General features: G+C 41.5%; 1 protein-coding gene across 3 annotated transcripts in view; it reads left to right on the forward strand.

Annotated features, from left to right (window-relative positions):
- smurf1 (SMAD specific E3 ubiquitin protein ligase 1) overlaps positions 1 to 14814 on the forward strand; it is a 75583-nt gene that overhangs the window by 367 nt on the left and 60402 nt on the right. The window contains exons 2-18 of one of the 3 annotated variants that reach the window (XR_014599057.1): positions 6190 to 6228; positions 6706 to 6814; positions 7037 to 7170; positions 7285 to 7350; positions 7498 to 7573; positions 8751 to 8962; positions 9051 to 9135; positions 9683 to 9829; positions 10175 to 10403; positions 10554 to 10657; positions 11017 to 11131; positions 11229 to 11407; positions 11530 to 11667; positions 11834 to 11954; positions 12074 to 12275; positions 12592 to 12676; positions 12762 to 12925. Coding sequence is in view for 2 of the 3 variants with exons in the window: in XM_084037480.1 (XP_083893606.1) it covers positions 6190 to 6228; positions 6706 to 6814; positions 7037 to 7170; positions 7285 to 7350; positions 7498 to 7573; positions 8751 to 8962; positions 9051 to 9135; positions 9683 to 9829; positions 10175 to 10403; positions 10554 to 10657; positions 11017 to 11131; positions 11229 to 11407; positions 11530 to 11667; positions 11834 to 11954; positions 12074 to 12275; positions 12592 to 12676; positions 12762 to 12861 (2141 nt within the window). In the remaining variant the exon portion in view is untranslated. Of the gene's footprint in view, positions 1 to 6189; positions 6229 to 6705; positions 6815 to 7036; positions 7171 to 7284; positions 7351 to 7497; positions 7574 to 8750; positions 8963 to 9050; positions 9136 to 9682; positions 9830 to 10174; positions 10404 to 10553; positions 10658 to 11016; positions 11132 to 11228; positions 11408 to 11529; positions 11668 to 11833; positions 11955 to 12073; positions 12276 to 12591; positions 12677 to 12761; positions 14423 to 14814 lie in introns of those variants that run through there. The other 2 variants (XM_084037480.1, XM_084037481.1) reach the window with 2 other exon arrangements.

Consider the following 14814-nt stretch of genomic DNA (forward strand, 5'->3'; position numbering starts at 1 on the left):
GTGTTGCTATTCGCAAACCTAAAAAAATACAGCACCAGGTGTTTTGTAGGGTCTCGGTGCTGCTGTTTGCCCAAACATCCGGTTTTTGTGTGGCAAACACAGCCGCACAAGTGCTAGCTTGTTAGCCGAGATGCTATCCAAATTACCGAGAGGACAGTTGAGAAGCTGTTCATTATCATGTGGGTTTCACAGCCGAGACAGCTGGCTTGTCGGTTGCTTACGGGTCGTTGGCAATACCGGCTCTTTAAAGCCACGTTTAGAAACTTTATCAATCCCTAGCACTTGCTTTCTAGCCAGCTAGCGTTAGCTTATAGTAACATTGTAGTTACCGTTGACCGCTAACGCTTGCTAGCTACACCCATTTTTTTGTGTTGACCAGTCGAACCCATCGCTTGACCTGCATGCGACGAGCTCTGTTCCCGGCATGAAATGTCGGAACTACAGCCTTTCTGAAAATCAATCTCTCGGTAGATTTGACAACGCTAGCCTAGATTACCCATAAGTATTGATTGGCATTTGGCTGCTGTGTCAGCTGGAGCAAGGTAAATGTCTGCCTCGCTGAACTTATCCTTACCCACAGCGGCTTGACACGTTTGCTCTTTTGGGCATCCTGTACTCAACTCTAATATGTAGTTCGTTTTGAGGTCAGGCTCTCCTCTGTAGGGCACACATGAGTCTCTTTCTTTCTCTCACACACACGGACACAGCTGGAACAATGGTTTTTACTGTAGCTAATGTAACCCCACTGAGCACCCAGGGGCCTCTATTCAAATGGAAATGACCACTCTGTGCCGCTGGGCAGACGCCTTGTCCTCCTGATTTCAAGTTGAGCAGACACACACCAGACTCTGCTTTCTGGTAGACTTAATATCTCTCTGCATGCACACAGGAGGGCTCATCAAGTTTATGACTGTGATGGATGTTTTGGAGTAAAAACGCTTCCCTTAAATGCTGATGTTTATTTTTTCTGAAACTGATTTCAAGAGAGCGGAGCAGGCGTCATTTTTGACAAGATAGGTTCACAGATCTGACGCACTTCACTTATCACACTTTTTGTTTGTTTCAGTTTAATCAAAGTTGGTCTTTTCCAGCCAGTATTGTATGTTTATGTTGTATATTTATTCTGAGACGCAATAAACAATTGGCTATCCAGACTCAACAGCAACAGTTCCTGGTCCAGCGAAAGACCTTTAGGGAAAACTCCCTCCCAAAACATAACATACAGTAAGGGATATACCTTAAATTATATCATGTCAGGAGACAAAATGCAAAAGTGAGTAACAGTTATGGAGCTTACAGAGTAATTTTACGTCTTCTCAAATATGAACATTTGGTTTTCTTAGTCTTAAATTTAAAATCTCTGGGGTTTAGACTGTTAACACATTAGAAGGCGCTGCCATCGGTTCTGCGAATGCATGATTCACTAATTGCTGACATTTTAAACACCAATTGATCTATTAACCAAGAAAATTATTGTTAGATTAATTGACAATGAAACTAATCTTAATCTGCAGCCCTAGTTGGAAGAAATATAGTACTCGTGCTATCATCCCTCAGTATAGTAATGTGTTTGTTACTAATAGTAAATCCAAACTATAAAATAGAAGTAATCTGGTAAATAACACAAGAAATAATTCTAGTGAAAAGCAGTACACCATCAGACAGTTTAGTTTCAGATGAGTAAAGCTGAAAGGAGTGAAAGTGTGTGTGGCTGTATTGGACTGTGGAGGGTGTGTGTGTTCTTTGTATGTGTGTAAACCAGTCACTCATTATTTCAGCTTGGATGCAAACAGAGGTTATTGCCCCTGACTGTGCCCCGCCCCCACAGGTATGAGTGGAATTCTAATTGGGTGAGGAATGTGCGATGAGCCAATGGGAGTGCAATGCTGCTTGGCTGGCCAGTGCTGTGTTTAGTCTGTCAGAGAGAGGGGTTGTTTGGCCTACAGCAGAAAGGCCCGTGTGTCTCTGTGGCAGGGACGCAGACAAAGACCAGACAAGTTTGATACTGGTTTAGATTTCAGAGGCTGTTTGGATATGGATATAGCTAGCAAAGAGGTGCTTCAGTGGTTAATCTTAAGTCAGCTGAAGGAGTAGTTCCCTAGGTATAATAATATATAAGACAAGTGTCACATTATCTTTAGGTTTTGTGATCTAATGAGATGTGAAAAGACAGAATTAGACTTTAGAGAGAAACACTTGCTGAAAGCGCTTTTTCCTTGTTTGCTTTAGGGTTGTGTGCTGAACCTAAATATCTTTTTTAATATACCAAACACTGTCAAGGGCTGGAAGTGGGTGCCAAATGCTTAATCAAAATATTGATTATTATTTGATAAAGTGTTGCTTGTTTTAAGCATTTACTTTTCAATTGATTTATTTTCATGAATGTCTTTTTTTGTTAGCAAAGCTTGGTACTTGTGACATAAACAAAAAAAAATTCAAACAACATCTAACCCAATTAAGGTTGTGTTTTTTTAAGAATCTTTGTTCCTCAACTGCTAACACGATTTGAATACAGGACACACATATTCAAATAGAAAAAAAAATTGTTTGGGTATGAAGGAGCTTATTGTTGGGGGGGGGGCGTGTTTAATGAATGAAAGAATCAGTGATTCAGCAGGATGTTAATTTTCTCATGGAATCAACACGTGCTGCTCAAGTTTTGTTGCCAGGTAGTTGGATTGAACACTGGGTTGTCCGAGTGCCAACGCAGGGCTGCGTCAGCACAGCAGGTGACTTGGAATACTCGCAGGAGAAGGACAGAGAGAGGGCTGTAAAGAGGACAGATGAGTGGGAGAGCGAGGAATAACTAAGGAGAAAAAAAAGAAATAGAAAAACAGGACACAAAAAGCAGCTCAAGTGTAAAGGAGAGTGAGAGAGGAAAGGGGGGGGGGGAATCATGCTTACTTAGGAAGCAGCATAAGCACTCCTAATCCTCTCACTTTCTGAGCCAACAGCTTGTGCAGAAACACACATTTACACACACAAAAGCATACACAATAAATGTAGGAATTGAGAATGTGACAGTGTTGCTCAAACAAGCATGGTTATTTAACTTTTGAGTGAATTTTACACTTAATTTTTGTATTTGTGTGGTAGATAGCACAAGACACCTGTGCATCTTCCTGCGTGTGTGCTAAGTGCTGGTGCTATGCTGGTGCAGGTTATTAAGTAGGTGAGATATTTGCTCACGTGCCTGCGAATTTTGTTTTGCCAAGAGGAGACGGTTACACAGGAAGTGACATTGTTGTAATCTGATGGGTTCAGGTCACTCTACTGCACTTGTAAACCAGTGAGCGCCCCCCTGAAACAGTACAGTTTAGACAAGTATTCAAAAAGACTTTGGCTCCGTCTCTAATCGATTGATTTCAACGAACAGATTCAAGACAAGTTCCCTGCACCTTGGCATCTGTCCCAAAGAACTTGGCCGTTACGTTTGATTTAAGAAGCTTTATCAAGCTCCTAAGCTTCTACAGTGTCATGATTCCTGTCATTACCTGAAGAATAGCTCTGTGCTTACTGTGCAAGACTAGCGCACACACAAAAAAAGTTGATTGGGCTAAAACATGTTGTGGCTCCAGATTCCTTGAGGAGTTGCTAGCATGGTACAGAGGTAGCTCCCTTTTCATCATCTCCCGTGAACTGTTTCTGCGTGTTCCCTTAAGATTGGATGAATAGAATTCTTCCCCCGCTGGCTCTCTCCAGCTCTCGGGTTTAAAAAAAAAAGGAAAAAAGAAAGGACATGAATGCCAAAAGGAAAGCGGCAGTGGGGAAATTGAGAACCAGCTGAGCTGTAGCTGTGTGTGTCTTTACTAGCCGTGACCTTGGCAGAATGAGGAATTTCCTGAGACGCTGAGAAAGGGCCTGTCACACATTCAGCACCACAGAAGAGCTGGTCAAGAGGCGGAAAAAGAGAGATGTGGTGAAATTAGGAGTCTCCCTCATCTCTGGCAAGAGATTGGAGGATGAGAGTGCTGTATAGCCAGGCTGTGACAGTGACGGAGAAAGTCTTCCTCCGCTGCTTGTCTGAAAGAGGAACCAGGGGCAAATTAGAAACTTGATTCTCTCCCACTCCAGCTGTGTTTCTCTCATTGTGGCTGTGTAGAAAAGATGAGGTCTCAGTGTGGAATGTGTGAGTCAGGAGGAGGAGGAATGGAAGGGGTCGATGAGGAAGAGGGAAGGATATCCTGCAGCCATTCTACACCGGTTGATCACAGGAAATAAACCACGCTACGCCAGACACATCTACGACACCGCACAGTCACCACATCCTAAACCGCTGGCTGGCTGACTAACTTCCTAGATGGCTGTCTGGGCCAAACCAGATCGTGCCAGATTTTAATTGGACCTCAAAGCCATTATAACGGTCCAGGTGGTGTAGCAAATCAGTTAGTATCGGTTCAAATAGATCAAGAGATGCCAACACAATACCACCAGTCTTCATCTGTGAAGTGTTGCCAATACAAACCCACCATTGATCAATTAGCATAGATTGCATTTAGGGTTGCAATTAGCAATTATTTTCATTATTGATTAATCAGCATATTGCCTTCTTGATTAATCTGGTTATCCTTGAGTCTCAGGTGACACTCGAATAGCTTCTTTATTTGATCAACAAGTAATAAATAATAAAAGTGAAGCTGTTTAATCCAGAACCATTTAAAAAAACAAGAAAATCAACCGTTTCAATGTATAGTATTTTGGCTTGAATAATGAAAAAAGGACAAATTGATTATCTACATAGAGTAACTGATTGGTCAACTAGTTGTTTCTGCTCTAAATGTAGTGCAGGGAAACATTTGAAACTTCTGGTACGTTTGCATAGGAAGAAACTGAGTAAGATTCTCACTGACAGTCCTCCCCCTCCAAGCCTGTCTCTTCCCCGCCGTACTGGATAAAGATGACTGACATGATATAGTTACACATTCAGCCTCACTGGTCAGATTGGCTCCCATTTATTTTATCATGAAAGAGAATGGTAGATAAATGGGGCCTAAGGTTATTTATTTTATTTTCATTTTATGCTCCAGATTTTATTTATTTTATTATTAGTATTATTTAGGCAGAACATTTAGGCAAGTCAACGTGAGTTCATGAAATTTTTCCAAATAACAGTAATCAATATTCCAAATGGTAATTAAACACCTGTATGTACGTGTAATACACGTGATGGTGATACTCCAGATTACTTACATCTCTTGGTCCACTATGTGTGGTGTGAGAATAATCAGCCCAATGTGAATGACATTATGGGGGTTTTACATCGCTGCTCTCAGAATTTGTTCCGCTCGGTCAAAACCAAATAATTAAATGGAACCAGCGAATGGTTTGTTTGTAGACTCTCCACCATACAGACACTGGCATTCAGCAATCATACTGTGAAGTATTATCCATAAAAGGTAGGCTTAGTTCATACTTTTTTATTGCAGCCAAGAAATGTCTTCTCTTGTTTCTTACCAACACCTAGAGCTAATCCCTGTAAATGTTTATGCACATTCTTTGACCACATACGGTTCACAACAACAGACTTAAGAGCTGGACATCTAGACATGCAGAGTAAATATTATTGTGGTTTTCATGTCGATTACACCTTACGTCGCAGTCACTTTTTGCATGACATCAGCCTTGAATGCAAACATGTCACTTGTTTTTGTTCAGTTACCCACACTGCCAAGACCTGTACTTGTGTTTCTAAGAATCAGTTCATTGTGGTTCAGCTGTTTTACAGCAGTGCTCACCGGGATGACCTAGAATGACATATGCCAGCTCTCGTACCATAAAGGCTGTCTGGCAAAATAATTAACAAGAAATTGCACACACAGTAAACTAAATACTGAGCACAAACTTACAAACTCTCCACGTCGGGGTCAGAATGAGCTTTGCAGGATCCACAAAGATGATGTGGCAGAGAAGGCATCCTGCCACTCACTGTGGGCGGCCTGCGGATCTGAGTTTGTGTGTGTGCAGTGATCCTGACACTAGGCTATACTTTACTGCTCGTTCTTGTCTGCATGTCGCATAAGTTTCCCTGCTCATTAGACTCTGGCATTCATATATTATATCCTAACCAGAATTCTTCCTCCACACCGTTTTCTGTGCACCCGCATACATTTATACCAGCCTACACACCGAGAGATAATTTACATATTTGTGTGTGTGGCATTTTGTTCATAATGATTTTTTCTTTTGCAGTGTTATGTGCCAAGAACCTCGCTAAGAAAGACTTCTTTCGTGAGTACCTTCTTTTCTTTCCTTTTTTTTTATGCGCTCATTTTCATGTGCATGAATTGTCGCATGATGACGATCGGCATACATGATGAGATGATGTGTTTCAATAAGGGTCTGTGTGTGTGCCAACAACGTAAACACATTTGCCTTGGTGTCAGTTGTATTGTCCACACGTCAGGGATAACATTCCTAAGACATCTAGGATAAGAGTCTTCAATCCACGGGTTTCACCATGCTATGATTTCAATATGCATCAACAGCAACCAAATAGAATATGTTATTGGGTTAGAGCTTTAAAAAGGCCAGTCTCCTTAATGAGAAGTACATATGAGAAGAAAACAGTGCTAAATGTAACAGAATGCTTATCTTATCTGCAGTGCTTAAGCCAATCGAGATATTTGTAATGCATAGATCTAGATCATCTTTTTCATGATTCAGTGTGGTTGATACAAACAATTAATTTGAGCTGTGTGCCTGCAGGCCTGCCAGATCCATTTGCCAAGGTTGTGGTGGACGGATCAGGTCAATGCCACTCTACAGACACAGTCAAGAGCACACTGGACCCCAAATGGAATCAGCACTACGACCTGTGAGTCTCCTTTTTCTCACTGGTTTTTATTGTTTTTCAATAAAGTGTAATAATATATTAAAAAGATTTGTCTTACGGACACAAGTTTCTTTTATTCACCCAACGATTGATTGATTTTTGAATTTTTTTTACTACTTAAGACATTCAGACTGGTCACATTGATACCAGAATGTGTGAGAAACATGGATTAGACACATGAGCTTTAAAACATCTGTTTTTCAGCTACATTGGAAAGACAGACTCCATCACCATCAGTATATGGAACCACAAGAAGATCCATAAACGACAGGGAGCAGGCTTCCTGGGCTGCATACGACTGCTTTCCAACGCAATCAGCAGGCTAAAAGACACAGGATGTAAGTCTGTTGTTTTGTTTGATTTTAAATATGCATACATGCAAACCACAGCTGTTAATTAAATAAGAAAAAGAAAAGCTTTTGGTTCATATTTCCTTTGTCTTCTTCTTCCAGACCAGCGTCTAGATCTATGTAAGCTGAACCCCTCAGACAGTGACGCAGTGCGGGGGCAGATCGTAGGTGAGGCTGGACGCACAGATACATTATATGTAGTAATGACCCCCATTGCATCTCTCCCTGTCGCTGGTGTTTCACTGTGTGCATATTCTGCCCTCCTGCTCTGTCGCACTGTCATCTCTCTGACCTTTACCACCTGCATGTTCCCAGTGAGCTTACAGACACGGGACCGCATCGGCAGCGGAGGCCCGGTGGTGGACTGCAGAGGGCTGTTAGAAAATGATGGGTGAGTGCGTCAACAGATTTTTTTATGCTGCCAGTGCCATATGAATAACTCTTAGAGAAACAATTATTATTCTGTATTGCTTTATCAGTTGTAGGATTTAGAATCAGATGATGAAAAGCCACTCTTGTTTTCCTCATTGATACTGTCACAGTTTGTGCTTTTATAAATCAAGCAACAATTATTTTTACACAAGCAGTGAAAACAATTTTACTAAAATACTTTGGCAAATATCAGCCTAAAGTGTAATCAATTCTAAATACTTTGGTTTATATTTTCATGAGATTTAATGTTATTCTGCCTAAAGATATTCCATTAGGCCGAAGAATCTCCCAGAGTTGTTCAACTGGGTAGAGGTCCGGTGGCTGCGGAGTCCTTAGCATAAATACACATAAAACGTTACTCATGATGAAGCCATCCAGTGACCCATCATGTTCTGTATGGAAGTATTTCTTTATGTAGGTACAGGTTTTATCCGTGGATAGTGTAATGACATATCGCAGGTTACCAAATCCAGAAGGGAAAAATGTGTTAACTGATTAAATTCAGGCTCTTCTTTGTCATGTTGGGATCCCATGCAAAGTTGGACTGAGACCTATTTTGGGTGCTTGTTGTGTTGCAAGATCACTTTAGCCATAATTGTCATTTGTTTGAGTTCAAAATTAAAGTGATTTGCAGACCAGACAAAGCTGTGTTAGTGTCCTATGAATGGTAGCCACAGTCTAAAACAAGCCTTTAGCCTTTAGCTTTATTGTCTATTTTATTCTTAATGGGACCATAATTTAATAAATGATGTATCGAAGAAGACTGTAAATCAGCGATTGAGACTACTAGGTCACGATTATCCTGGCCAAAATCTTTGTGATTCACTATATTATCCCGATAATCCTCAAAATATCAAATCATCAATAAGATGATCATATGTTCTCCCTGCATAAATAAAGGATAAATAAATAAATGTATTTTTGTATCCTGTATTTTTAATTAATTTTTCACTACAATGATAATGAATTGGACAGCTCTGTCAGGTCAATTGTGACGGTATTTACGATAATATAAATTGACCATCGTCAACATATTGTTTTTTTCTTATCGTGATTAGGTTGCCGCCTGACTTAAACATGTGTTTCGTTAAAACAGAGAAAATATGACTCGAGTGGTGTTTTGTGTTTGTGTTCAGGCCTGTGTTTGAAGGATGTTTTAGTGAAGAGCCGCTGCCTTACTCGGACCCCACTGGAGCGGCTGGCGGCGGGAACTGTCGGCTTGACTCACCCGGCCAGGAGGGCCGTCTTCAGACGCAGCGAATCAGAGGGCAGGACTCAAGAAGCCACGGCCACACCCCGCAGAACAGACCTAATGGGCATCAACCGCCAGACCTGCCGGAGGGATATGGTCAGTCAAACATCACTCTTGATATTTAACTGATCTCTGAATCTCTCATGTTGTTTTTATAAAGTCATCTTTCTTCTTTTTAAAACAGAGCAACGAACAACGGTGCAGGGCCAGGTGTACTTCCTTCACACACAGACGGGCGTCAGCACCTGGCACGACCCTCGGATACCGAGGTACGTTTACACCCCACTAGTCTAGTTCAAGCATAACCTGAAATGAGACGAACCTTGAAAAAACCCCACTGACAAACTAGATCATTGCAGTAGGGGAAGAGGAGGATATCAAGAAGAGTATAACAATCGGTAGAAATCATCACACATGGGATGTTTTGTGGATTATACAAATATAAGTATACTGCATTTTGCTGTGCTCTGTATTTTGAAGCCTCGGAACTGGGACATTTCACATTCAAATTGAGAGAAATGTATGAACATAGGCCCCACTTTCATGTGAGCGAAACACTACATGCTGTTGTTCCCTGTTTCACCCTACATCTGGTCCATGTTCTGCACTAATTCCACCACAGATTAAGAGAAAATCTCAGGTTATTTCTCTTGGTCTGGCGCCTGGGTTTAGTGTGAGGGGTTAAGAAGGTACAGTATGTCGGGTCAGAACTGAGACAGAGCTCTGGTTGAACGCTGAGTCTCAACAAGTTAAACTGGTGGGGTGGATTTCTGCTGCTGGCTGAAGTCTCAGTCTGGTTACTTGTTACTGGTGCAGGGACCTGGCCAGTGTGAGCTGTGAGGAGCTTGGACCACTGCCAGTGGGCTGGGAGGTCCGCAGCACTGTGTCGGGCCGGATCTACTTTGTGGACCACAACAACCGAACCACACAATTCACAGACCCGCGCCTTCACACCATTATCAGGTACACACATTTGAAATACTCATGTATCATCTACACCTGGGTGACAGACTGCCATGACGCATACCAAATAAGTGGTTTCAAGACTAATCCTTCAACTAATCTCACTTGAATGGCCATACTGCAGAACTCTGGTTCTGAACATGGCCTACTAACAGTCCTCAGCTCTTTTAATAATGCTGAATCGTGTGATCTACAGAAACCTGGGTTTATAGCAGATTATTTTTCCTCCAGGCGAATGCACAGTTTGTAATAAGCTCAGGTCTGCTGGGTTTTTTCTGTCAACTCTTCATCTGACAGTCTGTCATTTTTGTGTCCATCCTGTCCTCCTCTTCTTTCCACCTCCAGCCAGCAGTCCCAAGCAAAGGAATCCTCACAAGCCCCCCAGATGGATGTGGTGGGTGAGGAAGGGGGAGGTGGAGGAGTGGGTGGTGGAGGAGGAGGCGATGGAGATGTGGCAGCACGCTACGAGAGAGACCTGGTCCATAAATTGAAGCTACTCCGTCATGAGCTGTCCTTGCAGCAACCTCAAGCAGGACACTGTCGCATAGAAGTGTCCCGTGATGAAATCTTTGAGGTGGGTGCAAACGCCAACACGTCTCTCCCAGGATCCGCACATAACCGGACAAGAATGCCGTCTCTCTCAGATATTGATTGATTGAATGATGTATTTGATAATGTGCGTGTCTGTGGTTACTTAGTAATGTCGTGCGTGTGTTTGGTATAGGAATCTTATCGGCAAATAATGAAGATGAGGCCCAAAGACCTGAAGAAGCGTCTGATGGTGAAGTTCAGGGGAGAGGAGGGCCTGGACTATGGTGGGGTGGCCAGGTAATTCACATCTGTGAGCACATCTGCGTTTGTTGAGGACATCCATTTCAAGTCCATCTTTTATGTCCCTGCTAAGTTGAGTTAAGTGGTATACGAATGTATACATAAACAAGGCTATATTTCTATAGCTAAACAAATTAGGATTGAGATACAGTTAAAGACACTAAATGAAAATCAAGGAATGCAAAAGAAAAATGTAAATACTGTACACTGACGCGTTTCTTTCAATGTATTTCACTATATACTGTATGAAAATGAACATGACAAAACAGTTTTCTCATTGTTTCAACATTAATAAATGTATTTCCATGTTTCTCTGAGTTTTGAACACATGTTAACACTGTGGTGGTTGTCTGTAGGGAGTGGCTGTACCTGCTGTGTCATGAAATGTTGAACCCCTATTACGGCTTGTTCCAGTACTCCACAGACAACATCTACACACTACAGATCAACCCCGACTCCTCCATCAACCCTGTGAGTACACACAAGCGTAAAGTCCTCCTCTGCAGAACTGAACAAGTGGATTCTCTCTGACCCTGAATGTCTGTCCGTCTCTGCTGCTTTCTGTCAGGACCACCTGTCATATTTCCACTTTGTGGGCCGTGTTATGGGCCTGGCCGTTTTTCATGGTCACTACATCAATGGGAGCTTCACGCTGCCCTTCTACAAACAGCTGCTAGGCAAACCCATCCAGCTCAACGACCTGGAGACCACCGACCCAGAGTTGCACAAGAGCCTCGTGTGGATATTGTGAGCAAAAGCACCTACACACAAGTCAAGTCAATCTGACTGCAGAGAGCTTTTTTAACATGGACTATTTTCTTAGTTTTTGTCCATTTCAGTGTTAACTTGTGCTAATACTCTTTGTGCAGAGAGAACGACATCACTTCGGTCCTTGACCACACGTTCTGCGTGGAGCACAATGCCTTTGGGAAGTTCCTACAACATGAACTCAAACCTAATGGCCGCAATATCCCCGTCACTGAGGAGAACAAAAAAGAATACGTTAGGTAAGAACAGTGAGACGGTCATGTTCCGCCTTAAATGTGTTATCCACACCTTGATGCACAGTGTAATCGATATACTGTCTTGTCGGCAGAAAGCTACTGTTCACAGTACTTTTTGCCAATTTATGACACTGTACTTAATTTCCTGTTGTGTGTTTGTGTTTTTCAGACTTTATGTGAACTGGAGGTTTATGCGTGGAATTGAAGCGCAGTTTCTGGCTCTACAGAAGGGGTTCAGTGAGCTCATCCCCCAGCACCTACTCAAACCTTTCGACCATAAAGAACTAGAGGTACATGTGCTGTCCAGCTCTTCACTTTTCATGTTGTGTCTAAATTCATTATGTTGCCATCTTTGCTTCTTCTTAACTATTCTATTCTATTCCTCGCCCTCTACCTCCCTCTCCTCCAGTTGATCATTGGTGGACTGGGGAAGATAGATCTAGCAGACTGGAAGACTAACACGCGACTGAAGCACTGCACAAGTGAAAGCAATGTGGTGCGGTGGTTCTGGCAGGCGGTGGAGGCCTTCAGTGAGGAGAGGAGAGGACGCCTCCTGCAGTTCGTCACAGGCTCCACCAGGGTCCCCTTACAAGGGTTCAAAGCGCTGCAGGGTGGGTCATGCACTGGCTCGGAAACCACACACACATTCACACAAACACATCGTCTAAAAAAAAAAGTTAAACAATTTATTGATTATTCACATACATTAGTTTGCAATTAATTTCTTAAAAACAACAAAAGTATTAAGTACATGACCACACAGTTAAAATACATTGAATTGAAACTTAAGTTACATTAGGATGTCAATGAAATCGTTGACTTATTTATTTGTTAAACGTTGACATTTGAGGTGAGCTTTTACTGTTTGCTGATGAGTTCTCTGTGTACCAGAGTAGAGCAGTGATAACTAGAATGTATGTGTGTAAGGTTCTACAGGTTCTGCAGGACCAAGGCTCTTCACCATCCATTTGATAGACGCCAACACAGACAACCTGCCCAAGGCTCACACGTGGTAAGGACCCACTGAAGAAGAATATCTTCTTATATTTGCTGAAGAGTTAGTTTGAATGTTACAAATGATCCTTTTCTGTCTCTAGTTTTAACCGAATAGACATCCCTCCCTACGAGTCTTACGAAAAACTCTACGAAAAACTGCTGACTGCTGTGGAGGAGACCTGCGGCTTCGCTGTGGAGTGACAACCAACATATACGCAGTCACACTTGCGCTTGCACTTGCACACAAACTATTTGACTTTTTACATACAGACACACACATCAACAGAATATCAAGTATACGCGGAGTATACGGAACGGCCAAGCACCACAAGAGCAGTCTCTTGCCACCTCTTCACCACCGAACAGTTGGGGGTTCAAGGAGGAAGCACAGCCGGAGAGGAAAAGATTAAAAACTAAAAAAGAAGAAAAAAAAACAGACAAAAAATAAAGTATTTTAAAATTTTTCAAATGTTTTGAAGAAGCATTTTTATCCTTAAGTTTTAACAAGCTATGATGTCATTCTTCAGAATGTCTACCGCCACAGCGAATTTGACTCCCGACACACTCGAGTCAAAGGACAGAATCAGCCAATCACATGCGAGCCTGCGAACAGAGACCTTGAAATCCCACGTGTAAAGAACAAGGCGGAGACTGATTGTCTTTCTGTCTGACAAGCTGATTGATTGACTAGTGTTCATGCTTCATGTTTAACCACTGTCGTGTATCAGAACGTGTGCATGGATGTGAGTGTGTGTGAGTGTGTGTGTGCGTGTCTGTCTTTCTGTGTGTGTGTCTGTGCTTGCGTGTGTCTGCGTGAGTGTGTGTCAGGCATGGCACCGTGTTACGCTGTAAAAATGATCAAATGAGCCTGCTCCTCTGTTTTGGTAACCTTTTGTCTCTTCGGTTTGTATCTGCGACCACTCTGATATTTTATTATTTATTACTAAGTGATTACTGACCAAGCTGCTATATGCTCTACAAAGAGCCACACTAATCTCTTCATCACCCCCTCTTCCAGAGTTGAAGGGTCAATTCAAGTAATCCACAAAGTGGGTTTTATTGAATTTTGTTACTTTTTTTTTTTTGACATTCATATTATTGGGGAGAAATACTCTGGTCAGTGTATGAATAACTGTTTTGGTGTTTTAAATACCACATTACATTGATTTGACGTGAAAGGGCTTGATCCTCCCAGCCCTGATTTTAAAATCGAGCTCTACTGATGTTATGGAGAGGTCCAAGGGCATGACCTGGATAATTAACAAAATGAGCCACAAGGATGGAAAGAAGGAGTCAGCTTTCAGGAATTCTTTTGGTTGTATGTGACATGTATAATAAAATCTCATCAGCCTTTCGCACATGTTTCATCATCCATTTCACCATCTTTTTTTTTTTCTTTGTGACCCCGATGTTTCTCCGCCCATCTCTTTTTCTCCATAGCCTGGATGTTAGAAAAAAAAGTAGCCCTCGTCCTCAAGACCACCATGAATGAACAACATCTCTTTGCGGTCATTAATCCTGCAATGAAGTGAATGAAATCAAACACCTAAATGTTGAGCGATTAATGTGGAAAAAGTTGGGATTTTGTCGTAGATTGATTATTGAAGACTGTTATGCAGTATCATTTCAATCTGCATTTTCTAGGTTCTGAGTTCACTGTGTAATGGATGCAAGAGTATTGTAACTTACTATGTACTAAACATTTATGAAAAAATACAATGTAAATAAGATTATATTAAAAGAAATTAAATTGAAAATAAATTCCTTGTGTTGCGTGTGTTATTCTCTGTGTTTATATGACTACCCAAAGCAATGAACATACTCTGTATATAAATGTATCTATTGCAATGATTTACTATTTACATAATATCCCTAGGCAGAGGAGGAAAATCAGAATTATATTATTAGTATTATCAACCTTTCTTTTTTTAAATCTCCAAACATCACATTTGAGTGTATAACCTTTGTTGATGTAGATATTTAAAAAACTATGACTTTCCTGTTATTTTGAATCATATATTTATACTATTTTATATATATATTTTATAGAGTGCATTTACTTCTTTTTTGTTTCTCTTTCACGTGCGACTATTGACACAGTATTACGTTTTGCACATGTTAATAGAATATCCTCTGTCCTATTCGTTCCCTGAG

The sequence above is a fragment of the Eutrigla gurnardus genome (genome assembly GCF_963514095.1).
Source record: "Eutrigla gurnardus genome assembly, chromosome: 20".
Taxonomy (NCBI): Eukaryota; Metazoa; Chordata; class Actinopteri; order Perciformes; family Triglidae; genus Eutrigla; species Eutrigla gurnardus.